At 43.3% G+C, this 26,615-nt stretch overlaps 1 protein-coding gene across 3 annotated transcripts in view; it reads right to left on the bottom strand.

Moving 5' to 3' along the window:
• The window catches only part of uggt2 (UDP-glucose glycoprotein glucosyltransferase 2), a 32,413-nt gene extending 6,148 nt beyond the window's left edge, over nucleotides 1–26,265 (bottom strand). Inside the window, exons 1-33 of one of the 3 annotated variants that reach the window (XM_076263676.1) lie at nucleotides 26,243–26,265; nucleotides 25,448–25,581; nucleotides 25,041–25,123; nucleotides 24,678–24,808; nucleotides 24,409–24,521; nucleotides 24,004–24,181; nucleotides 20,570–20,666; nucleotides 20,397–20,469; nucleotides 20,164–20,264; nucleotides 19,596–19,695; nucleotides 19,197–19,257; nucleotides 18,342–18,433; nucleotides 17,986–18,136; nucleotides 17,284–17,403; nucleotides 17,000–17,085; nucleotides 16,772–16,907; nucleotides 16,344–16,475; nucleotides 15,853–16,017; nucleotides 15,383–15,506; nucleotides 15,099–15,197; nucleotides 14,675–14,769; nucleotides 11,476–11,682; nucleotides 9,784–9,915; nucleotides 8,348–8,478; nucleotides 7,960–8,055; nucleotides 7,696–7,798; nucleotides 6,656–6,735; nucleotides 5,094–5,283; nucleotides 4,753–4,911; nucleotides 4,315–4,400; nucleotides 2,514–2,598; nucleotides 2,340–2,422; nucleotides 1,693–1,716 (exon numbers count right to left, since the gene is read on the bottom strand). In XM_076263676.1, coding sequence (XP_076119791.1) covers nucleotides 1,693–1,716; nucleotides 2,340–2,422; nucleotides 2,514–2,598; nucleotides 4,315–4,400; nucleotides 4,753–4,911; nucleotides 5,094–5,283; nucleotides 6,656–6,735; nucleotides 7,696–7,798; nucleotides 7,960–8,055; nucleotides 8,348–8,478; nucleotides 9,784–9,915; nucleotides 11,476–11,682; nucleotides 14,675–14,769; nucleotides 15,099–15,197; nucleotides 15,383–15,506; nucleotides 15,853–16,017; nucleotides 16,344–16,475; nucleotides 16,772–16,907; nucleotides 17,000–17,085; nucleotides 17,284–17,403; nucleotides 17,986–18,136; nucleotides 18,342–18,433; nucleotides 19,197–19,257; nucleotides 19,596–19,695; nucleotides 20,164–20,264; nucleotides 20,397–20,469; nucleotides 20,570–20,666; nucleotides 24,004–24,181; nucleotides 24,409–24,521; nucleotides 24,678–24,808; nucleotides 25,041–25,123; nucleotides 25,448–25,572 — 3,638 coding nt within the window. In that variant the 5' untranslated portion in view covers nucleotides 25,573–25,581; nucleotides 26,243–26,265. Of the gene's footprint in view, nucleotides 1–1,692; nucleotides 1,717–2,339; nucleotides 2,423–2,513; nucleotides 2,599–4,314; nucleotides 4,401–4,752; nucleotides 4,912–5,093; nucleotides 5,284–6,655; nucleotides 6,736–7,695; nucleotides 7,799–7,959; nucleotides 8,056–8,347; nucleotides 8,479–9,783; nucleotides 9,916–11,475; nucleotides 11,683–14,674; nucleotides 14,770–15,098; nucleotides 15,198–15,382; nucleotides 15,507–15,852; nucleotides 16,018–16,343; nucleotides 16,476–16,771; nucleotides 16,908–16,999; nucleotides 17,086–17,283; nucleotides 17,404–17,985; nucleotides 18,137–18,341; nucleotides 18,434–19,196; nucleotides 19,258–19,595; nucleotides 19,696–20,163; nucleotides 20,265–20,396; nucleotides 20,470–20,569; nucleotides 20,667–24,003; nucleotides 24,182–24,408; nucleotides 24,522–24,677; nucleotides 24,809–25,040; nucleotides 25,124–25,447; nucleotides 25,582–26,102; nucleotides 26,190–26,242 lie in introns of those variants that run through there. The other 2 variants (XM_076263677.1, XM_076263678.1) reach the window with 2 other exon arrangements.
• Between the last annotated feature and the right edge of the window lie 350 nt (nucleotides 26,266–26,615).

Below are 26,615 nucleotides of genomic sequence, written 5' to 3' on the forward strand. Positions count from 1 at the left end.
TGCTCCCTACAGACCTACCTCACACACGCGCACACACACACACGCACATGCACACACACACGCACACACACACGCACACGCACACGCACACACACAACTCAATCATATTCATGCAATCACACAGGTCTTGCTCACAACGTGAAGTTTGCTACAGTAATCTAGGTTGCGTTGACAACCACATGACATTGCCAGACACAGGATGCCATCAGCTCAGAGCCTTGCTGGACATAATTAGCGAGCGTCTGACGGAGCTCCGGCGGCGGCCGAGTCCGAGCGCTGTTCCACTCCACCAGAGGGATGCGGCTCATCAGAGACAGATCCCCGCTGCCTCCACTCCTGACCACTAATCAACTCCTCCCCGCGCACACCAATATTACAGCCTCCATTCCCATATTGCCTCCCTTTTTTCCCCCCCACACATATTGAGTTTGCTGTTTTTTATTTCATTTGGAATGATGAAACTGTCGAGGAGTCGGCTCTCGCTTTAGTCTTTTCTGCTTCCTCTGATCTGGTGGACAAAGCTGGTTCTGCACACTGGAACTGTGACGTGCAAAAAAAGAAAGGAACGGCCGAGTAGATTACACAGGGCCCCCTTTTACAGCCACAAAACAGGACACGTGACACCTGACTACAGCCTGCATGGGCCAGAACAATTAGCAACCAATTTAGCCCAGCACAAATATCTAATTCAGCTGTGTGGAACCAATGGTGGTACACTGAGGGAGAGCCCATTGTGAACCTGGTCAACACCACAACAGATCACACCCAGCATAACACAGAACCTATGGGACTTCATGAGTGGACTGCTATTAATAGTTTTTGATATAAAAGCAGTTTGGCATTCAGATTCAGATTCATTTTCAGATTCATTTCTGATATTGTAAAAGCTAGGCATCATTTACTGTGCAGCTTTCAGCACCAAGCACAGGGACAGGGCCCTGGGATTCCACGTCACATGCATGAAGAGACGGAAAGGAACAGACAGATGAAGGGAAGGATAGGAGGAAAGAGAGGAAAGGAGCAAGAGAGACAGATGAAGGGAAGGATAGGAGGAAAGAGAGGAAAGGAGCAAGAGAGACAGATGAAGGGAAGGATAGGAGGAAAGAGAGGAAAGGAATAAGCCAGTGAAAGGAGAGAAACCAAGTGTGCTGCAGACAGGACTGCCCGACAGCACTGGCCATCACAGACACGCTACTGAGATGTCCACTCCAGGCCTTCCTTACGAGCTGTCTGGCAGCTCAACGTGTCCACGGCGGGAGAAGGCAGTGGAGGGCCGTCACCCACCGGCCTGTCAGAGGGCCTGCCAGCGGCAGAGAAAGGCTCCACTGTGAGATGGAGATAGGAGCATCTACACAACACCTCCAGAGAAGCAGCTCAGCAATATCACACTCATCCTCTCTGTCTTCCTTTCTTTCTTCCTCTGTGTCCCTCTCACACACACACAGAGGTGAACCGAGTGCTGGCTGACTGAGAGAATACCCTCCATACTTATGATGGGCTAAATTATAGCCAGATCACAATCTAGCAGTAAATTCAACATTGTAGTTAGCTTCTGGCGATTTGAAAATTCAATTTCAAGAAAACGTGACACCTCTAAACCAGTGACATGATGGTGACATGACCAGAGGAAAACTCTCCAGAGTGCAAGGAACAGAACATGAGCAGAGCAAATGGATTCAGAAAGCTCCCTACCTTTTCTCCAAAGAACTCCACACACTTCACACAGACAGCAGAGAGTGAGGAGACAGAGGACAAAGAGTTAAGGGTGCGTTAACACCACAAAAACACACCAACACACAACAGACAAATCACACAAGCAGACCCCAGAGGAGTTCAACTTCATTAGATCAATTCAAATCATTCATTCTCAACCCCTTAATTACCTCATAGAAAATAGTTAAAGGGTTCAAATGATTAGGAGCTCAAGAGAATGAGTACACTATTACTTGCCATGTAGGTCAAAAAAGAGGGCTGCTGCCAACTCAGAACTAAAAATGAGCTGAGGGTTTTGACAGAAGGTATCAAGGGTCGTATTAATCCCAGTGTGTTTACCTGGTCAGTATCAAGGGTCATATTAGTCCCAGTGCGTTTACCTAGTCAGTATCAAGGGTCGTATTAGTCCCAGTGCGTTTACCTGGTCAGTATCAAGGGTCGTATTAGTCCCAGTGCGTTTACCTGGTCAGTATCAAGGGTCGTATTAGTCCCAGTGCGTTTACCTGGTCAGTATCAAGGGTCGTATTAGTCCCACTGCGTTTACCTGGTCAGTATCAAGGGTTGTATTAGTCCCACTGCGTTTACCTGGTCAGTATTAAGGGTCGTATTAGTCCCAGTGCGTTTACCTGGTCAGTGAGTCCCAGATTCCTTTGCTCTCAGTGGCTTCGCTCAGAAGGTCTTCATGAAGTTTGTCAGGACGTTTCTGGACCTGCAAAAACAGTAAATGTGTCCACACAGTTACTTTATTGTACTTCAGTAGATGTCCAGTAGATTGAGCAGTACCAATGTCCTGCACTTACCCTGACTTTGATGATCTTGCTGTGGAAGCTGTTCAGGACAACTATGACATCGCCAGCGTCGGCCGGGGAGTCTGTGCCATCGTGTCTGTGGGAGAAAGAGAGGAGCAGCCATTGGTCAAGGTTGATGATGAAGTTTACATTCTCACTAGCACAAGAAAATCAATCAAAGAGGTAATGACTGTCCAAACAAAGAAAATGCAGGGGACACACTGTACATCGCAGCAGATGAACAGCAATACAGCCATGCACACGCACACACACACAAACCAAAAATACACCAATAGATACAGAATAAGCATTCTGGGAAGGCAGCCAGGGCCTTACACAAATTACATTAATGTTCTGGTCATCTGAGCGATATTACATTGGGGAAAATGACTTTTACATGAGACAGCCTCTGGTAATTGCTTCAAGACAAGCCGGTAGATGCTCTGAAGTGTCTGGCGTAAATGAGGTCCCATTCCAGCATTCCAGGCCATTTGTGATTGTGAGCATTATTGAATGGATTTCTGGGCAGCACACGGCATTCTTTAAAGGTCAACGCCCCCTCCACTGCAGCCCCTCTGCATGTGTAATAAACAGGTGTACTGGTTTTCCACCAAAGACAATAACGTGCCGCACTCTGTTTTATGGCTTATGAGTGTTGGGTATAGATCTTTTTGCGTTGAAGTAATTATATTTATGTGAGCGGCCCATAAATCCTTCCTTCTTCGCTCCTCTGAAGGAATCGCTGCAACAGCAGCGTTCCTGTATCCACATGGGGAGGCCAAGGCGCTGTGCTCCCGAGCAAACTTCCCCAGCCAGGAATGAGAAATAGGCTGTCAAGGCACGGCAAGTCGTCATGACTTCAGCACTTACTAACGGCACGGAGTTAACCTTATCACCGTGATAAATGTAGACCCGTACGGAGCCCCGAGTGCATTTTCCCCCCTTTGAGGAGCGCTTGCTGGGCCTCCGCCCCGGCCGCCTCCCTCCGCCGGAGCCATTAGGCGGCGGCTCGGAGAGCACAGGGCATCAATTTGCATCCCGCCGCAGGGAGATCCCCCCATCTCATTCATTTCTGTCAGGCGGAGAAGACAGCGCTACAGGGAAGTGGCAGTGTACGAGAGCTGGAGAGCTGGAGCGTTTCGCGCGTAAACACAACGAGTAAACACACACAAGACACACACCGTGCACACCCGAACCACACTCGAGTGCTGGTTCAGTTGTGCAGCAAGTGTAGCTCTCGCTAGGGTAGAGGCAGTACTAACCGGATGAATAATGGCACTGCCAAGGTGAAAAATGACATCACCTTTTAGCTTCACCTAGAGGATAGGGGGATAAATCTTTGTGTCTGATATGATTTCGGAGAAATCCAGCACTGTGTTTTCTCAACTGCCGTTTAGAGATAGCAGAGGGGATAATGCCAGCACCACAGATGCCTTCCAGGACTTACAAACTGGGACTGGATCCATCACGCCTGAGAGCAACCCCAACTTAGAAAGGAAAGTAGCACAGGAATAAGTCACTGCCAGTGTCGCCATGCCGTTTAGGAAGTTAACAACATGACTTTGCTCATCTTGAACTTTTTGGGGGCAAACAAACGGACTAAATGATCATCTGTATGATACAGCAGACCTGGGTTCCTGAGGTTGCCATCTTTCTAAAAGCACAAACGTCTAATGCTCATTATTGGCATGTCCAAAATGTGACAATTAAATACACTGTTATATTAATTACTGCAATATTGACATAACGATTTCAATCTAATCTGTTTGACTGAAAATCATTAGTAAAGGTTATAATTGGTAGTTGCACTTACGCAAGTATTTGGTAGATATCCTCTGACCGACCTTTACGCAACCTGAGGATCCAAGCACCTGGATTGGCCTTCAACTGGAAGTAACCCTGAGAATGGGATGTTACAGCTTATCATCATTATCTCCTATTATCTATTAAATATAATAGCAGTCTCATTAATCAGGACACCTGAAGGCATCTCAAGTGCAGTGCTGCCCATCGGAGAACAATCACAATGCTGATTAACAAAAACAGTCTGTTAGGCATTTTGAAAGAAATCACACGGGCGCACACTTACTGAACTCAATTAAATGACTTGCAGAGCTCAAAATTGAAATGTGAACCGCTGTTTTTATCGTGTTTTTATTGCCAGTGCTGTCAGTTCCCCAGCTGGCTCTGGTGAATCATCGCCAGAAACAGTCAGGAGCCTGAGAGCGTGTTGGGAGGTGGGAAAGCTCACCAGGTTGGCCATGACGATGGTGTCCTGCATGAGGGGGTCCTGCCCCATGCCCAGGGTGAACTGCAGGCCGCGCGGAGGCTGGCCAGTGGACAGGTCAAAGCAGTGGCCCTCCAGCAGCAGATGCTCCAGCTCGTACTCGGCAGAGACCGGCCCATTCACCTGGACAAACACACACGACGGAGAACACTCAAACACCACCTGACCACACACTCATTTCACAAAGTCATCAACCTCCATTATCTCAGGTGCATTTCAAAAACAATAGGAACGTTTTCTCCCTGTGGTCCTATTTGCAGTTTGAGGATTAGTGGGTGTGAGAGTGCGTCTCGTCATGCGCGCACCTCCTGGAGGTGGATGTTGTCCAGGTCGTGGGGGCTCCGCACTGCCTCCACCATCCAGCTCTCGGGGGTGATCATGTTCAGCGTGAGAAGGGGAGACTCCGGCATGTCCACGAAACGAGCCACTGGCCCGGCGGACAGGGTGTCGTTCCCCAGGAATGAGACGTCCGGCTGCAGGACAAAGCGGTAGAAGCTGCAGGACAGAAACAAAGGAATGGGCATCAATGTGGCATCAGTTCACTTGTCTGGAGACGTACATTTCACAATAACTTTCCACTTGAAGACACACAGACCATACAGAGAATAACGCACCTTATACTATCCTATAACTATAACTGTTCACATCTAACACCTCCTATATCGACAGCCGGGTGGGAAATGGCTGTGAATGTGGAAATGTGCACACCTACTCATTTTCGCAGATTACTCACTATCTGCCACGAGGGCATTTCTTCTCACAGTTTCTTTGTTAATTGCTTTTTCAATCATGCCTTCAGACACTGGAGGCTCACAGAGAAGACTGAGATAACAAGCCAAGTGATCAATATTAATAAGAACCCTCATTGTATTTACGCTGCCTTTCTATCCCAGAGGCAGACCCCAGCACTCACTCCACAGGAAGACATTCCAGACGTTAAATTAACTGCAGCACGCATGGCAGGAACAAGTCACAGCAGCTCTGGAGCAGGGAATACGCATCTACAGCCGAGCAAATGACATCGGCAACGCTAGCAAAGTGACGCATCCCATAATCATACCAGTTCACTCTCAATAGACGTTACTTTACTGAGATGAACTGGCAGAAGGTATAGCAATTTAGTCAGAATCTAGCCTGTAGACACTGTAAACAAATCTAGCAGACAGACACAATGGATAACAACCTCCAAAGTCAACTTCAGACATTCTTTCCATCCTGTTTCTCTGGGAAAAAAGGCATTTTTAAGTAGAGGTGTGCTTGGCAGAGTGCCTGGTCTGGAACGGAACCCCTCCTCACAGTACTGGCAGGCAGCTCAAGCAGCCCAATTAAAGGCTGAACAGACCACACATCTTTAACACCCTAGTAACACCCCAATGTCCATCAGTAAACTGGGAAAAAAGTGAAAAACTCAACTGTTGGTTGAGACAACTCAACAATCTAAATTAAGTACAGTAATGGATAACAAAAAACTAAGGTGTAAATGGTAGTTGTGTGCATCAAAGAAACAAAGTCAAACTAATACGCAGTCTTTGACACACTCAACTTATTCTATTTCCAGCCATATGCAGATATGCCTTTCCAGAGCAGCACCTCTAAGTGAACTGAACTCACCTGGGCCTCTGCATCTGGATCAACACCTAGCTTGCCTTCTCACCTGTATGTGCTAGGGAACTATTTGCTTGAGAAAGTGGTGAGGGCCCGAGGCATTACTGAACAGATGGCACGAGTGAAATCAGACCGGGGCGGCCTGCATCTGCTGCCACGGCTGCCGCTGCTCTAGCTGTAGCTGTGTGCGGCTCCTGCAGCAGGGCCCGTTGCCATGGCGCTCACAGACAGGCAGGAAGTTTAATTGGGTGCAGTTGCCTACCTCTTCAGGGGCATCTCGGACAGCTTGGCACGGCAGTTCAGGAACACCTGCAGTTTGATATTGACCACTTGCCCAAGCACCTGGAGGAGAGCACAGAGGATGTTACCCAGTTACTGCACACTCACAGGACTGATACACACACACACACACATCTCTCTCACACACACACACACACACACACACGCACCTTTAAATTAAAAAAGCAGGGCTCAAAACTATTTCAGCCTTTACCTCAGATAAACTCTAGCTAGGCTATGGCACTTTATACTCTTTTGTGGAGTGCACTGCGTCCAACAAGCAGCAGAAGTGAGAGAGCAATTACAGCCAACAATTACTTAAATCAGGCATGATAGGATCATTAAAAAGGCTCTCTTATTATTAGTGGTGCATTAGTCACAGGTCTCCTGCCTAGTCGGTGAAAGCCTGTGGAGCGCTCTGCCACAGCTGGATGAGGCGGCGCGGTGCCCGCCAGCGCCAACGTGATGGGAGTGGGAGTGTGGTGGCGGCAGAGGCCGTGGGAGTGGCTGAGTCAGTAGTGAGGTGTGAACATCATGGATGCAGCAGGAAGAGAGGCGAGCAGCCAAACCAGGAGTCTCACTCTCTCAAACACATTTACACACACACACACATACGCACACACACACACAGACACACACACACACACACACAGACACACACACACACACACACACACACACAAACACACACACACAAACAAACAAACAAATAGAAACACGCAGCCATGATGAGCTGATGAAACCTACCAGAGAGGTTCAGCCAAAACTCTGACTGATGAAGGGAATGAAATGGCGCTAATGAGTCACTGTCACCAACATTCAGAATAGTCTTGCAGCACAGTTACTGAGACTGCTTCCACTCCATGCTGCAGGCTGGATTCTAAGGGCTTAGCTGACGAGGCTGGGTTGTATATTAGAAGTGTACATTACCCTGCCTGACACCAGCCTGAGACATTATTGGCGTTGCTCACAAGTGCTTTATGTTGCACTGTATGTTCCAGAGTGAAAACATGAGAATCTTACAATCAATAAAGGTGACAACTTCTGTGCCTCTCTGGTCAGGGGGTCCACAATGGCGACCACGTCGTAAAACACTTCATCTTCACGAGCGGGAAGCTGCAGAACACTGATGGAAAACAGAACATTGTCAGAATTGTCATAACACACAGAACATTGTCAGAATTGAACATAATGCAGTTATGTGTTTTAAAAACTACCACCATAGCACATAATGATTTACTGTTCCATGACAATAATGTGACCACCTGTGCCACACGACTCCTTTACCTGTGCTTGTCCCGTGGGAATTTCACCTCTTTCCTGGCCTCAGTCTTGGGGGCAGAAGCCAGGAGAGCGTCCACCCTCATGACCAGCTCACTGGCTCTGAAAGCAGACCCACAGCCAACCTTACTCCACCAGTCACAGAGATACCTGATGCCCTCACCTCTTAACAGACACTTCAGAACAAATTACACCTGATCCACATGTACCCAAAACAGAGAGATTGGCTAAAAAGACCATATCCAGTTACAGAAACAAATCAAGGTACCACAGACTACTGACTCCATCTTAGAGGAACACAACTGCCTTTCCTTATAATCTTTTAAATCTCATACCATAGTTTAAAGTTTTTTTGTTCATCATCAGATATTAAGTACACATAAAAAGAACATACTTTTCCCCCTTTAAGCCCATCTGCTTGACTTTGGCTTTGATTTTCTCGGCCGATGTGCTGAGTGTTATCTTCTCCAGCAAATGGAAGTCGTCTGCACTGAGTTCTTCCTCCTCCTCAAATGGCCCCAAGATCTACAGAGAGATGAGAGTGTGAACCATACGTCACCTGAGAAACGCTTGAAATAGGGGCAATATAAACCGTAAACAAACTGTCCTGTCTGCAAAAAGAACACTCATATTTCTTGGTGATCTTCACTTGTAAAAGACGAAAGCTACAGCGCTTATGTTTATGCATGAGGCTGGAAGTATGAAAGGCGCTCTTGGCTTCGGGGAGCACAGATGTACACGAGTGATACCGACCACAAATTCAGGAGTGTCTCTTCCAAACACGCCGCCTCAAGCCCAGCTTTCGCTCCAGATGGGAGAGATGTGATCTGTGCAGACCACTTTCCACGCTTCCCTGCTAATCACAAGGGGGCCACTAGATGCCTCATCTGTCCCAGCCAGATGGTCACTGTATATCACCGCAATAGCTTCCGCACTTCTCGCTCTTCCCATTGCTCCGTGTGGAGGAGTGGACTGCCTGCTTGCTGCCTGTCCACCTGCCTGTGGCTGAGTGATATTAATTGCAGGGGCCATCACAGGCTTTGGCCTCTTCATCCTTCGCTGTCAGACGCGACGCCGCGGAGGCATCAGTCACAGGCTGCCGCCATGAGAGAACGCAGCGGTCCTGCCCGTCACCTGTGACCTCACACAAACAAGCAGCGCGCTGATGGGTCATCGGGTGGGATGACTGGCCGCTTGGGTGGGCGCACGCCACAGTTGCAGACGCAGCAGATGTCCAGCATCGCTGCAGTGTCACCAGATTGAGGATGATCGCAGTATCTGATCATTTGTTCAGATATTCCTTTCCTTCCAGTATTTTATGGGATAATGGTGTTTTTATTTTCTCAAACTCTTTGCCACTAAATAAAATAGTTTACATTATTATAAAAGATATGCTAAAAGGTTTACTGCTGTGTGTGTGTGTGTGTGTGTGTGTGTGTGTGTTGACGTTATTATAAAAGATATGCTAAAAGGTTTACTGCTCTGCTCTGATTACCAGGGCAACACAAGAGCAATGCAAAAGAAGTCCTTTGAGGTTTGGAGACTAGTTTTTATAGTGTACCAATAATATGGGCAGATCATGAAAGCAATGCTTTGTTAAAATAAAATAGTGTGGTAATCACGTTTTTATCTTTTGTGCTGCAATCTTCCCCTTCTTGTGTCTGTGTATTGTGATGAGGGAGTCTAGACACTCATTGATTATAAAAAGACACCAAAGCTAAAACCGGGCTGAGGCTTGATGAGGGAGACATGCTGGTTGGTCAGCTCTGGCTCTGTGTGTGCTTGTGTGTATATGTGTGTGTGTGTATTGCGTCTCCCGTCTCCACTCACCCTGCCGTTGCTAAGCACAGCCCTCTGGCCGTCCCTCAGCTTCAGCACCTCCTGGCAGAAGCGCTGCTGGCTGCGGAGGAAGTCCAGCTCCATGGTGTTCAGTCTCTTCTCAAAGGAGTCCTCGTCCATGCCCTGCAGCCAGTGAACACACACACACACACACACACACACACACACACACACACACACACACACACACACACACACACACACACACACACACACACGTCTCAGCTCAAGAGATCGTCTGAAAATAGGATTTCTGAGAGATGACTCACACAGGCTAAAAATAAGCCCGCCGACACCGGCAAGCGAACTAAGCAGAAAAAGAGAAATATTAATGTGGTTTAATTATTGACAAATCTGGAAAGGGCTGCATGAGAGCAATTATTGTGGCATTCAGACGCAGACATTTAGAGGAGGAAAGTCATCAAAAATGCACAGGCATGGCTACTGTGCCGTTATTAATCAATCACACTTTTCCATTCATCATATTTGTAATTAAACATTGGCTTTTCAGTCGATAGCAAATCACAAGAGCCCTCAAGTTTGCAGCGTAAGATTATTACAGTATCCAACATCTCCCCTCTCCCAGAAGAGCCAGGTGAAATATCAATACCAGCACAACTAAACCCTGGACTGCACCCAATAACAAAGCCTCCACATGATTTTTTCCCCTGATCTTTAACACAGCAGATAAAGTAAGCACTCAGATAACGAGACCTCTGTAAACGCAATGGTAACCTCCAAATGTTAAACCCTTTCAATTCAATCTAAATAGCACTATCTGCAAATATAATGAGGGATCTGTAAAGACACAGGGAGTGAAAAGGAGATCAATGTCAAGAGGAAGCAAGGGAGTGAGGAAACAAGGGAGTGAGGAAGCAAGGGAGTGAGGAAGCAAGTTAGTGAGGAAACAAGGGAGTGAGGAAACAAGTTAGTGAGGAAACAAGGGAGTGAGGAAACAAGGGAAGCCATCAAGGATAGCCGGAGAAGAGAGAGGATGAGAACTAGAGGGAAAAGGATGAAATATGAGGAGACAGACAGAAAGAGAGAAGTGCGAGCCTAGCACCTGTCTACATGATCCATCCTCAGGAGCATTTGGAACAAGCTAAACCAGTGCACATGAACAAGCTCCCAGGCAGTGAGGCCGGCCCACAACCTGCAGTCAGAGCATCTGGAGAGGAAGGGGGAGAGAGGAGGAAGGGAAGGTAAAGGGGGAGAAGGAGAAAAGTGCGCACGGCTGATCAGATGCATCGGAGCCACCAAGGCAGGAGCGCACAGCAGTGCCCCCAGCGCCCGAGTCTCCAGATTATTCCAAATTAAAGATTCACCTCGCCGTGCTCTGCGGACGTGCCTCCTTACATTATCAGATGGAAATGGGGGCTGGAGCTGCCATCTGGGCCTCTCAGGCATGCTCTGAACGAAAAAAGCCCAGGAGCTCTCTGGACGTGTTCAACCATCCAATCTAACTATCCAAGACCACTAACATACAACTGTCACTTCATATTCTTCAAAATACAAATAACCATCACACATGGGTCAAGAGGGCAAAAGAAAACCAGCGTTTGTTTTTTTTCAATCATCCCAACTGAATGCAGTAGAATGCAGTAATTCCTTTAGGTGTAAATACATGAACAATTCATCACAACAATATACAAAGCCCAATCCAGGGATCCATGCTCAACTAACCGATAAGAGCAGTTCTTTTATCTTGGTTCCTTGCTGCAGAAGCTGGATGTTTTCCTCCTTGAGGAGTTTCTGGCCAAAGCTGAGGGTCTCCTTGCTTCTGTGGGTGAGCAGGGAGGCCCAGAGGGCTCGGTAGAGGAGCGTGCTTTCCTCCGTCAGTTTCTCACTGGGGTTATTAATCACCCCGACACGGGTGCTGGAGCTGGACTTCTGCAGGAACACACTACAGTTAGGAGCACTGGTACACACACACACACACTAACAAAGGGATACAATAATACAGACATGCAGAAAACCTCTGATCAATTAACCTAATAGGTCTAGTCTGATACACCTGATACACTGATACTCCTGCACAAACTACTACACTCTCACGTACCTCAAACAAAGAGGCAAATCAGATAACTCATGTACATAGTCTTCATGTGCCCATATCAACACAATTCCAGTGTTCATTTGAGATTAAATCATCTATGTTCAATAAAGGAAAAACACATTTAAATTTAAATATAAAAGAGGATCATTTTGTGTCAAATCAGATAAAGTCCATCTCAGATTTTGTTCAAACATTGTCTTCATAATGAATCGGTCCCAACAACAGGACTGTAAAATATTTCTTTCCTACATTTTGACATCCCTTGAATAAGTATACATATACTCTTTTGATCCCGTGAGGGAAATTTGGTCCCTGCATTTATCCCAATCCGTGAATTAGTGAAACACACTAGTGAAACACAGTGAGCACACAGTGAGGTGAAGCACACACTAATCCCGGCGCAGTGAGCTGCCTGCAACAACAGCGGCGCTCGGGGAGCAGTGAGGGGTTAGGTGCCTTGCTCATGGGCACTTCAGGCGTGCCTACTGGTCGGGGTTCGAACCGGCAACCCTCCGGTTACAAGTCCGAAGCACTAACCAGTAGGCCACAGCTGCCCCTATTGACTATTCAATTTTTGTAGGCTCAAAAACACCTTAGCGGTGAAGTTAGAAAGGTCAGAAATGTCTTGACAAATATTCTTCAGAGCCTCCCAAAACTATGTAGACACACATATGGATGCCCAAACCATCCAAACCTGTTCTAGGTGCCATTTTCCTTTTGTAAGGTATGGTCAGAGAGAGTTGAAGCAGAACTTAGTAATCAAGGGTCTTTGGTAAGGCCCTACATTTGGAACAAGTCATTATTCAACAATATTTTGTTAATTTTGTGTCAATATAAGAGGTCTCGACTATCAATGGACATTAAGATATTATGAATAAAGCCAGACATCACTAATTTTCATTGGGAAATGCTTTTCCTTCATACAAAAAAATAGAGACAGATTTGCCAGATATTTTACCTATGACACAAAAATGAAATTGAAAAAATAAAGGATAAACATGTCTTCAGTATGTTCAATGGAATCTAGATGTAATATTAGATGTAAATTGTGTCACTGGTAAAGTCCTGTGCATTGAAAAGAAGTGAAATGCAATTTGTAGCAGAAGAATATATTTTGATAAAAAGGAATGCTAATTGGCTCTCCCAAGCTTCAGTGGGAGCATAAATGTGTTTCCACATGAAAACGTGTTTATACATGCAGTTTTTCAATGTGCATTCTAGAAAGCTTTCAATTGCTCTGATATGCATGTTGCAACATGTCCACACCGTGGAATCATTTCCATAGGCCCTTACATGTACTAAAGAATCAGCAGATGTGCTTCATTTTTCCAAGTTGTGAATGAGGGTCCAGTACACCCAGGTTAAAGGACGGGTGAGTGACTGCTCTCTCCCTTCGCTACACCTCCAAAATGTATTGCGCAAGGTATGATGCCAAATTTGGGTATGCATACAGGATACATAAACAGTTTTTGTACAAAGGGGATATCACATTTAACCACTCCAAATATAAATATAGCATATATGAGAGTTAATGACTCTTTCTATAATGAGGCCCAGAAAATAGCTTCCATTAATGACCAATAGTAAAATGAGCCATGTTTTACTTTACCCCATCAATATTGTAGAGTCTGGGACAAAATGGTCATACATGAAAGGTTCATTGCAGATAAAATAAAATAAAATAAAATAAAAACCGCTTTGACAAATGGCTATGCTCTGTGTTCAGCTAGCATCAGCCTTGCTCTCTTGTAATATCCCTTTGTACCATGTGTGGTGCTGTATTTAATACAATGCAAGTCAGTTGAAGAGTGCTGTGTGGCTGCATTCAAGACAACTCAAGGACTACAGAACTCCACTCACCTTTCTGCTAGCACTATTTAGCTATTTCCACATACATTTAATGTTCCTATTAGTTACTCCACATACTATTGTAGTACTATTAAAATGATTAAAAATGTTACACCTTGTTTCTTCCTTAATATCTTAATGTCCATTACTGATAGACATTGGAAAAAATACATATACTGTATATGATTTATACCATATGGGTGCAAAGAAATGGTTTCATAATGCCCTAAATATCACACTAAGAGTTAATCACTTTTCCTTCCGGTATCAGGCCTTATAGAAAATCAATGGGCAATGCATGTAGCACAAACGTGTAATGCATCAGTCATACTGAGGATATGTTTGTTCTCCATCCTACCAAGTTTGATGAGGCAAGGAATGAAACCTTTTTCAGGTATTAATGGCAAAACATGGCTTCCCAGAAAAGATAAAATACAAAAACATTGAAATTGGAGAACAATATTTTACGTACAAGCGTACAGGCAAATAGAATAAACATTGTAATATTTTCTTAGCATATTTCATAACCTATAACAAATTGATAGTAAATCTACCACAGCTACTCCCTCTGTAGGTTTATGTCTTATATGTTTTCTAAAAGGTGTTAAATAAAATTAAGTAATTCGAATATGAATAAGTTAAAGCTGTGGTAACACAGATAGCCTAAGACACATGGTAAACAAAGTATGAAAGCACTCAAAAAGACTAAAATCCTTCCAAACCATAATACATATTTTTTTTTTAATTAAAAAAAAGCTTCAGTCATGCTTAAAAATAACTACATTGAACACACTCTCAGGTAATCAGGGTAAGGATATGCTTACACATTTGCTTGCTTATTTGCAACAAAGACTAAATGAGATTCCAATGATAAATGGCCCAGAAATTAATTTCTAAAATTGTGTAGTTCTTGCTTTCTGAAGATAATGTGTTTCCTGTGGATAAAACTAATTGGAAATCAAAACAGCAGCATCTCACCATATGCTTTAGAGCGCTCAACAGCAGACGCCTCCCAGAAGCTTTTCCAACATCCGCAATTATCCAAACGGTCACTCCGTGGACCAATTCCTCATCTGAGGAGGGGATAAATTGTCTCATATCATGCAGAGGTTCAATTGAAGTTCAAAGAATGTATACTGTAACCTTGACGCTAATTACGTCTGCCACTAATTAATGAAATAAGCCAACTTGTGTTACTGTCTGCTATAAAGTATGCCGTGAGCTAAATACCAGACTGGTAGCTAAAGATGTGGTGATGTCCTCTGACAGCACACCAACAAGTCTGTGCATCAACAACATTTTCAAGGTACACAGCCCAAAACAGCTACACACAGCACAGGACACGTTTAATTAGTTTCAACATTCTCTGAAATAATGATTAGAATTGACCAAGACCACTTACCACTCTTTGCAAAATATTTAATTCTCTTCATGACAACACCGCTTTTATCCTTAGAATCCATATATGAGAACATGGTTGCATCTCCCCAGTCATCTGACACTTTGGATAAAATCAGCAATAAAATAAATCAAAAGAGATTTCAGGACCATCTTTCCTGGCATTTATTACCATGGCAAATTATAGAGCCATTAAGGACGCCAATTAAACACAGTTAAAGTGGTTATTGGTGGCAAAACAAACGTGAGGCTGGAGGGATGGGTTCAGCTGAGTATATGTCACAGTACCGGGAGAGGCTGTGAAGTCCAGGTACTTCCTGTCGGTGCTCAGAATGAGGGGGTTGATACGAGGCACAACGTTGGGCTGCTCCATCAGGAAGTCCACCACGTCCACTCCCTCACTGATCTGGCCCTGGGGGGGGGGGGGGGGGGGACAGGCCACACAAACAGCCTGTTAGTGTCTCGGCTACATGGGCTCGTCAGCCCCAATAGGAATGAAGAATAATCTTGGACTAAATCTTTTCAAGTGGATTCTTAATGTTCAGTTTTGTTTAACACATCACAGTTGACCGAAATCACTCTTGCCTTGAAGCTTGGTTTGTATTGTGCTCTACCTGCAGAACTGCAAGTATAAATGCATGATTGCCCGGGAATACATATTGTGCACGTGTCGGGAAAACCAACTTGATATGTATTTATGGGTCCAAGTGGCTCTGCAGGCGTACAGCGCTACCCCACCCTGTGTGACCATGACTTACCATGAACACTGCCCGCTGGAAGAAGTTGGTGGTGTCCATGATGCGCTGCAACAGCACCGTCTCCAGTTCCTCTGGGTCCATCTCCTCGCTGCTCAGTGGGGCACCATTGAAGAGGCCCACGGGCACCGGGCCCAACCCACTCTTCCTATAGAGCGCCGCTCCTGCCTACCAGCCCACAACACACAGGGGTCACAGGCATCCAGAGAACAGCCAGGGAACAGCCATAATCAAGTGCATATTCAAGTGCACTGTCATCAGCACTATTCCCTTTAAAACACCTCAGGAAACCACTACTCCCTTTAAAACACTTTGGGAAATGTATCCACATATTTCCAATAGTTCCACTAACTAGACGGATGCCAGGCAGACTTTGAACTTAATGCTATTCCACTGGGTTTCAGGGAACCTTTCAACTCTTTGCAGGATTCCTAAGATGAAAGGGAAAGCTACTGCAGAGGAAGACAAAGAGCCATTTTAAGTTGCTACGATACCTTCCGCTTCTCATCATAGGCTGAATCCACTCCAAGGATCTTGGCAGCGTTGGCTTTAGGAAATTTCCTCTTCAAATATGCAGACACCGTCTCAACAGACAACGTCTCTCCCACATCTACTTTGTTATACATCTGCAAGCGCAAAAGAGGGTCACTGCAGCTTAGCCATCAGTCTCCATTAGATCAAGAACACAGCTGATAACCTCAAGTAAAGCCCAAAGAGAGGAAGACGCCTCAGGCAAAATCTTTGTCAGTCTACTCAAATAAAATCTAAAGACAGGCAGCGCTCGAAGAGTGCAATTAGAACTATCTGGAGGGGTGAATTCTGAGCAAGACTACAGAATGTGCTTAAATAATTCTAGAATAAGTTTACTACTATAATAAGATCATACACACGTGTCAGATAAGCTAAGGAATTAAGCACTCACCGATATCATGGACAAAAAAGCCTGTGAGATATCATACTCCTCTTCGATGTAGTTCCAAACTCGGCAAAATGCTACTCCAACATCTGAGAAACCATCAACTTTGTCATCTGTATTGACAACAAAGACAAATCCAATCCTAAAAAGAATAAAGCCATGAGAACCACTTTAAAAGGCAATTGAGGGAGTATATTGAAATGTCTGGCAAGGAAACAAGAAATAGACATCTACCTGAGTGGAATTTTATGTTTGTAGAAAAGCTCAGCAAGTTTCACCAGCTCAGTACTGTCTTCTTGAGATGGGTCGAGGAACAAAACCTAGTTTGAAAGAAAGAAAGCCTTAATAAAAACTAGACTCTGAAATATTACATCCAATGTTGGCATATTATGCCTTATGTCCTGAATCCAAATTTCAATCATTTTGCACACGTTGCAGAACAAGAAACGCAATACGCCTCCATTAAACCTCTACATTAAAAGTAGATGCTGATTTGCCTGTTGAGGCCTTCATCTCACCAGACTGAAGAAGTTGCGTCGTATCTGGCGGATGACACCGGGGAAAGTGGCCCGCAGAAGCTCCTGGATGCCTGAGGGCCACGAGCGATACATGGAGTCGCTCTCAATGTCATTAACCCACTGCAGGACACAGAGGAGAGGAAGCAATGAGACAGCTGGGACATGGGATGACCCCTTCCACCTGCCGAGCACTAACAGAGTCTTGTTCCCTTCCACCTGCCCTAGCGCTAACAGAGTCTTGTTCCCTTGATGTGCTGCTGATGTTCAAGTTATCAGGAGTAATCAGGAGGCTATACATTCTACACAGACTTCTAGGATCGGATGCATGGGTATACAATTCATTCAAAAACAACCAATGCAACTTGGCAACGCCAGCCTCACCTCTCATCCACTACAAAACAGACTAGACAGAAAAGCAGCGGAATCTTGAGAATCTCAGAAGTTTCTAACAAGCTCCCATTTGACAAATTAACAGTCTTCCCATTTGCTTAAGGAGAGAGCTCTACAAATGACAAAGGCAGGCAGCCAGCTTACCACCTACTTTCAAAGGGATTGTTTGTTCTGTTCTTTTTCATGTTTTAATTTGATTTGATTCATGTTTATTCAGGATAAAAACTTAGAGAAGATTATCTAGCAAATCCTGTAACCCAGAACTGCAGTATAATTAGCTGGAGTATGTCTGTTCATTTCTTTAACTCTCACCACAATAGCAGGATGCCGAATGTCCAAAGCATAGCTGTCCTCCACGGCGTTCATTGGCAACCGCAGAAATTTCCCCACCTGCTCCCCTTTGATGCCCAAGTTATGCAGACCCTCCAGGATCCTGGCTTCCCCTCTGATTATGTCCAAGATGCTACAGCAGGGGGAGAGGAGTGATGTTACCCTCACACACTCATTACACTGCTGCCGCATGGCTCCAGCAGCATGCCTGGTGTACACACATCAAGTAAAGCCGTACATGGGTGTAGCTGCGCCAGCCGCGGCTGCGCTCAGCCCCAGCGAGAGTGGCTTTAAAGGCGGCCGGCACAGAGCTGAGCGCTCTCCCGCTGCGCTCCTACCTAAAGGGGTTGTGGACGTCCAGATCAATGTGCAGGCCGTTAATGAAGAGCCCGGCGTCTCCAGGGTGGATCCCCATGGTGTCACTAAGACGCTGGAGAACAGAGGGACTCACTTGAGTCGGGGGATTACAGAGCACTAACATGGTTTCAACAGTGACAAAAATCTATCAAATTGAATTTAGGCTGACTGTGTTGAATATATATCACATGCAACAGACATCGTGTTCAATATGTAATCTAAACCTCATGCTGTCTCATGAGTGGAAAGAATCTATGGACATTATTGTATTTGAGGCACTACATACAGAATACATAAGGAGAGCAAGCACTACTCCTGCCAGTGCCTTCTCATGACAACTTGGTATTGGTTGTACTGCAAACAAAAATACTGGCAGAATTCAAAACCCAATCCTTTCCTTTGAATGAAATACAAAATTACACAATGTGACTTTCTTTGCACTTGCCATGAGTCATTCCAAGACCATGACTGTAGCCTTGGACAAGGACTAAGCATATTCACAACCAGACCAAGGAGATTGTAGTTTGGTGGGTTGGGAATAAATATTAATGCTTTCTCCAATAGCAATTACTATGTCTTGTCTGGCAATGGATAATAAAATTCTACCACTTTAATGATTATCTTAGCCTATCCTAGATGGGATAGTCTATTTACTGTGCATTTCTGCAGACCTGAAAGATGGAACACTAACAACTGACTGTATAATAGCCAATTCATTAATTAATTAATTAAACAGTAGAAACTATGCTCTGGGAAACGAACAAGATGGACACGGCAGCATCTTGCTACAGCCTTGATGCTATTTCACGACAGTAAGGAAGCTTATGGGATTGCACCTTTTGGTTGTCCTCAATTTCTTTTCTCATTTCTTGGTTTACGGCCACCCTTGTCAGTGATCTGTGGGAACAGTAAAATACGTACAGTCACTATCAGCATTTTTCCGCATCCCAGAAGAGTAGTCAAATCCAGTTTTAATCTCCAAAACCTCTCTGGTCCTCTGATGGTATATCTGCAGCTGACTCACGGTAAACCCGGCACAGCACTGACTCAGCAGTCTGGGCTAATTTCTCATAAAGTCATAAAGTGCCTCAAACCCAGAGTTGGCCAATGAGTTACAGGGCAACAAAACATGAGCAAATACTCAAGCCAGTCTCAGAGGCAAAAATAGACTAACTTTTCAGAAAGAGAGAGAGACAGACAGACAGGGAAGGAAATAGAAACTGTACTTTACTCACCTAGCTTTGCTGGGAAAGTTTTGACTCAAGTCTTGCATTAACTTCAGGGAGTCAAACTTTGGTGCAGACATGATCCTGCTTGCTGCTTGAAAGCTGAGATCTAATAAGCAAGGAGAGCGAGCAGCTTTCAGTCAAGAACACTGATTTACATAACCACCCGCACAAAGATTGCCAAAATGACAAAATGAATCCTTCCTCGAGATCTCTCTGTGCCCTCAGACTTGACAAAAGCGTGTGCTACATAGAGATAAAAACATGCTTGATAAGATCATAATGAACAGATAGGAGATAAAAGCCTTTCTTGTTTAGAGGAACTCCAGAGACACCAAGGTGCCCTTTGAGAGTCATCACATCAACAAAGTTGACAGCAACAGTTCTAATTAATTCCAATATAACCATTAGACTGTGGTATTTAGAAGCCCTCTAATGATGACGTAAGAAAGCCGGGAGTAAATGTGGACAATGCACATACCTAAATACCTACTGTTGATTGCAGTTATCATCAGGTAACCACAACGGGACACAATGCATGAGGATTACATGTACTGTAAATGTTCAACACACTTACCTTGTAACTCCCACACTTTCAGTGGGGCCATGTCATTATTGCTTTCAAGAAGGTGCTTCTTGAATTCATTTAACTGCTTGTTCAAGTCTGGGTGCGATTTCCTAAGGGTGAAATAATGCTATTATCATTTTTTTTAGTCATGCTATATTATAATCAAATTCAATTTCAACCCAAAGCCATCTGACAGAATGTTCATATAATATCAACATGAAAATAAGGAAGATGCTGCTCACTTCAGTGTTCCAAAAAGGAAACCTTGAAGATCGTCACTGTCATCTTCCTCAATGTTTGTTGCTGATTTTGTATCTAAAACAGAATCAAACAGAACAATGAGTTGAAAAGAAGGTAACCGTCCCTTGTTCATGTACTATTCATAGGGTCTTAAATGATGTCTTAGCTAATGTACCTTCGACTTGTGTATCATCAACAGCTTTGTATTCCGTGCTTTTAATAGCCAGTTCAACACCATATCCAGACAGAAGCATCTTCCTTGGCTTTGGTTCCTGTCATGGAAAAAGAAAAAACAAAACATTAGAGAACAGAAAGGGGGTGGTGTGGGGTTGATTTTCAAATACTAAAACTATTATGTAGTCTGTAATTCTGTACTCCTCTAACTCAGTGGTTCTTAAACTAGGGGTCGGCAAAAATATTGGAGGGGTCGCAAAATGATTTGTTTGGATTAAAGACATTTTTTTTTTCTAAAGGTTTTTAGTCAAAGGCTGCCATTGACATAATGCCTTTGGTGTTGACATAGCCTACCTATGAGAGAAGACATTTTCTGCCTCTGCTTCCAATGCCCATCTTGCAACATTTCAAAACCAAATCCCGCCAGTTAGACAGAAGGGGGTCGCGAGGCCCATGTTTTTTAGGGGATCACCAGACAAAAAGTTTAAGAACCACTGCTCTAACTAACCGTAAGGACACAGAGAGCTGTTTTGTTGGCTTACACACATACACAGTAGTGTGCAAAAGCTTTGGGCAGTTTAGCTGTGTCAATAAACATGTATGTTACCTTCTACCCTTATTAGCATTAGTGTGACAATGGGCAGAATCAGACCTTCTATTTTCAAACACTCTTTTTGAAAATCATGTATTACATTAATCATGTATACAAGTATCGCAAAGATATACTGTATGTTGCTGCTAGAGACATACACAGTAGTGTGCAAAAGCTTTGGGCAGTTTAGCTGTGTCAATAAACATGTATGTTACCTTCTACCCTTATTAGCATTAGTGTGTCAATGGGCAGAATCAGACCTTCTATTTTCAAACACTCTTTTTGAAAATCATGTATTACATTAATCATGTATACAAGTATCGCAAAGATATACTGTATGTTGCTGCTAGAGACATACACAGTATGTCAGAAACATATGACAGACTACACTGTAGCCTGAAAAACTTAATTGTCATCAGTTCAGAATTGGTAGAAACCAGTGAAACTTGGAATGACATGAAGACACAGGAAGAATCAAGACAGTCTTTACAAGTGTACTAGGCCAAGTGAAAGGAAAGTTGAACCAAATACTGATTTGATTTATTTTTGTACTGTTTTTTTTTAGGTAGAGTTAAATACCTAACGGTAAAAAAACACTTAATCTATTGTACAGTGCATCATGATTATCATAAGAATTCCATTCGAGAACCTTTACAAGTTACAGTGGCTTTCTATAACTTTGTCCAAATTTGTTTGAAAGGAAACCATTACAGCCTCTTGTCAATGTACCAAGCCATTACTCACACTTACTTTGTAATCTTGGGTCAATGTGAAAGCTATTCAGTATACAGCCCTGAGAGGGCAATGGCCCAAAATAGTTGAGGGGAAAAGGTATTGAGAGATTACATCAGTCAATGAATGTGAAATCTAATGCTCTCACACTCAGATATGATTCATGTGGGTCACTTTAAGGGCACAAAATGCAGTAGCTGTTGAAATCTATGATGTTGAAGTGTAGGCTATATGAAAGCTGCAAGCTAACTGAAGCGAACTGTTACCTTGAGATTGTAAGAATGTAATCGATCCAGACAGCTAAACCAGAGCAAGTACCACTCATGACAGAAAGGTATAGATCAGACTAATAACAGCTCACTGAACTTCTGAGTTGTACGATGTTGGGCAAAGAGTTTTAGCCACACTGTGATAAAAAATCCCAGTTACAGAAACAATAGAAGAAACTAGTGTCATTTCAGTCATTGTAGCTTTATTCATACAATTACTTACTATAACAATAAACAATAAAACTATGACCAGCACTGTTTCAGTGCTATCACATGAATAGTTATGGCCAGAACATATTGGAAATCAATGGAAGCTGGATGGAATAAAGGATGTGGAAATTACAACCAGAAAGACTCTGCTGTGCACCGGCAAGCAAGACAGCTGACACCACATTAAACATAGCCAACCTTGAGTCAACCTCAGACTAAATGACAATGAAAACACCAAAGATGTCTGAACCATCCTACCACAGACGTAACTGCAACATAAAGGGATAATTCTCAGTTAAAAAGGCGACTGACAATTAAGCATGGTGCTATAGTGGCCAACCTTTTGTGGAACCTTATGTAAAACTCAGGAAGTGAGGAAACAGAAAATCATCGCGGCCAACACGACTTAAACAGCCACCTTACACAACCAAACTTTGCAGACTACACATTTTCAACAAAGATTTTGCAGTCCCTTATCATTTTTGTGAGAGCAAGATGACTGAACATGTGAATAATGTGTTGACTATTGATTGATTTCCAGTATTGATCTGATTAAATGTTGGTGATGAGCCTAATTCTACTATGTCACTACTGTTTACTGCCACCTCATTTACTTTGATTATAAATGTGGTCCAAGAGAATTAAGTATTATGTGAGACCAAACCGAATCAAAGCTTAAATGTATTACTGGGGCAGTGGCAGTGTAGTTGCTAAGGAGCTGGGCTAGCGTAGCCCTTGAACAAGTGCTCTGGGGAGAATGGCCCTTGTAATACGACTGACATATGTAAGTTGCTTTGGATAAAAAGTGTCTGCTAAACAAATAAATGCCAGTCATAATATTTTGCACTTCATTCTGTATGTGCACTTACCGGTAATTCTGATCAGGTATCAGTCAAACTACTGGAGACTGATGTCGCAGATACTGCTGATCTGATACACTACACCGTGTTCCAAATGATTATGCAAATTGGATTTAAGGGTCATAAACATTTTTTTTTTTTTTTTTTTTCAATTAAATTCATGGATGGTATTGTGTCTCAGGGCTCTTTGGATCATTGAAATCAATCTCAGACACCTGTGATAATTTGTTTGCCTGGTGAGCCCAATCAAAGGAAAACTACTTAAGGCAGAAACTCCCCAAAAACTCAAAAGAATTGTGAAGGTGATGTCAATGAAGGGGTCCTATGTTAACATGTAACTTGGCCTGTTAAGATGTTTTTGATTGAAATAACTTTTGATTTAATTTTCTTTGACTTCCTAATGCTGCAAATTTAACAAATGGTCATTTTTAGTTCTTTACAACCTATAAAATGTCTCTATAAAAACTCTGTTGTGCATAATAATTTGGAACAGTGCATTTTGAGTTTTATTTAATTTTTTTAAATACTCATTGAGTGGTTCTACTCTAACGGTTGATGACTTAAAAATTATACTGACTGTCATTTGCAACAACTATTTAGGAAAATCTGAGAAAAATGTAATTTGCATAATAATTTGGAACGCAGTGTACATTGCATTGTATGTCAACTATATCAGCAGGACAACAATTGACAAACCATCAGCTAAAGTTGGAACATTTTCTCACCAAGGAGTGAATGAAGGAAAGAAAGAAAGAAAAGAAAGAAAGCTCACCGCTATAAAGTGACGGAGGACATAGATGAGTTTGCCCTCGCTTGCCCGTTCTGCCAAGAGCTTGTGGAAAATATTGAACTTCTTGGTCCCAATTTCAGCATAGAGGATCGTCACTGGGAGATCCGTGCTGTTGACTCCTGGGAACTTATGATCATTCTTGAACAAGTACGGCTTTGGCCTGTGAGTGGATAAAGTAAAGTATTTGCTAGCTTACACACACAATATCATAGGCTATTAAAGTGATATTTATTGTACAAACAATACATCTGCAATAGCAAATCGACACAACAACAATGTCCATGGGGGAAAAAATGTGCAGTGAGTAAATCATGATACTGTAGATGTTGTTAGACAATACAATGGTAAAGCAATGCTGGAGGAAGGCGGTGGGAGCTGGTGTGTTACCTGCCTGCGGCTCCCTTCAGGAGCTTCTTCAGATCCTTGGTGCTGCAGGCATGCTGGCCGTGGACGGAGACGAAGGCCACGCACGCCTCAGGGGGCGGCTCATCACTGGCAATCTCATGGTCAAACACAACCACAGAGCAGGACAATTACAACTTACGCTTTTGCCAGATGCTCCTGCTGATTTTGCATCTTATTAAAACTTCAGATGAAATATTTTTTCTACTGAGTAGTGTGTTAAAAACTAATTTGGTAGTATGATAAAGACCTACCTGTTGGAATGCATTAACAGCGGGTGAAAAAGCTCTCAATGAGAGAGCAAGCCTCAGAAGACTGACCTGAAGATCGGTCAAAAACTGACCAGCTTTCTTTATAATGAGGTTATAATATGATCTCACAGACTCTGTAAGTGAATGAAAACAAAGTTAAATATGCAAATAGTGGAATGCAAAGGAAGACAAATAATGGAATACAAAGGAATAGTAGGCTACATGTATTCATTTAGCAGACACTTTTATCCAAAGTGACTAAAATTTACATACATACAAGAAAGCTTAGATAAACATACTGTCACTGTACCTATCTAACTGCTACTACTAGGCTAAATAAATACATTTTGTTTATGAAATACTTACCCCCATTCTTATATACAGTAAGCTCCTTCACAGTGTCAACAAACTGCCAAAACTTCTCTTCCCCATCCTCCCCAATGAATTCACTGCAGAAGTGTACATTGCCTCATTAAATGCTTTTACTACTTGTGTTCAATAACTGCAGATACAAATCAGCAAAATAACCATCACCCACTTGTGAGTGAATTATCAAAACTAATTTTCTTGTAACCAATCACATTTTATATACACATTAGCCTACAGGGCATTTCATATCAATATAGTCTGATTTAAAAAGAACATTACTGACGTTTTTGTAAAGAATCTATGACCATTAATTACAGAAACAATCCATTACAACATCCATACAGTTCTTCATCATGGTCATTTCAAGATAGTTCGAGATCTTGAGTCTGCATACAAGAAGCTACCTTGTCTCGAGTAGAAGAGGCGTCATGGGCCACTTGGCTTTGAGACTGGCCGTAACACCTTTAGATGCAGCATGAACATGTTGCAGAGTCAACAGCAGCAGCAACAACTGGGTGAAGGTCGTCATTGTCTGGTCCTGGTAGTGCAAATAAACCCAGGCGTTGATGTTATCTTATTTTATTTAAGAGGGTCATGTCATGGAAAAGCCTTCCTCTCTTTCACTGTCGGATACTTTTACCGAGGGAGTAGGTCGGCTGTTGTTTATTGTTAGGAGCTCAACAGCTTCATCTACTACCTGTACATTCGAAAACATATTTTGGCACTATGACTATAGCTCGAGCAAGATGCAACAACATCAGATTCTGTGCTCTCTCTCTCTGCTTGCATTGCGTTATGGCGATGCCACGTATAACCGCAGCTAGAGCAAAGCAACATCACACAAACCCATGTATTAGTCCGCGACGGAGTTTCAATGTACGACTACTAAATTAGCTTTCAAAGAGTAAAACATATAAGCTATTATTGCACTCCATAACAGCAGAACAGTATAGCCTAATAATAATAGTAATGTTTACAACTAACATTAGCCTATCTGATAAGCATGGACTGATTTGGAGATGAGAGACGCATCATCACAATCATGTCAGGTAGCCTAACCTTATGAAACACATTTTACTTTTCATCAAGACTGTGTTGACCACAACTGTCGGTAGTTTTGTATAACAAACCGATACAACAGGATATTTTGTTCACACAAAGAACCTCCAGTGGTTACTGTTACAGTGCCGTTATCTTACCCCGGTTCGACTGGCCGCCGCCATTGCTGGGTCCTATTTATTTAGGCTACTGGCTACAGCAATGATGCATCTCCATGAACTTGGAAAAAACAGACAGCCTCGATAACAAAACATATGAATTCATTCCAAATGTCATCTCTTTCCGAGATTTTATGAGTCGTCATTAGCTAAATGTACATTTTAGACTACGTCTCAGCTCAGGTTAGCTCATCAGGCACATTCTGGACAGCCTGGATAAAATCTCAAATTCCGCCAGGAGGGGCAGTTCATTCAGAGATGTTACAGGCATGCAACCTACAGATGAGAGTGGAACCCTGACTATGGCAATAGGCTGCAGTGTCTGATCATATTTGGACGAGTTTACGCGTAAATA

The sequence above is a fragment of the Alosa pseudoharengus genome, unplaced genomic scaffold (genome assembly GCF_046254945.1).
Source record: "Alosa pseudoharengus isolate Yale_2024_CS ecotype anadromous, Long Island Sound unplaced genomic scaffold, YU_APseudo_1.1 YU_APseudo_1.1_scf_3, whole genome shotgun sequence".
Classification (NCBI taxonomy): Eukaryota; Metazoa; Chordata; class Actinopteri; order Clupeiformes; family Clupeidae; genus Alosa; species Alosa pseudoharengus.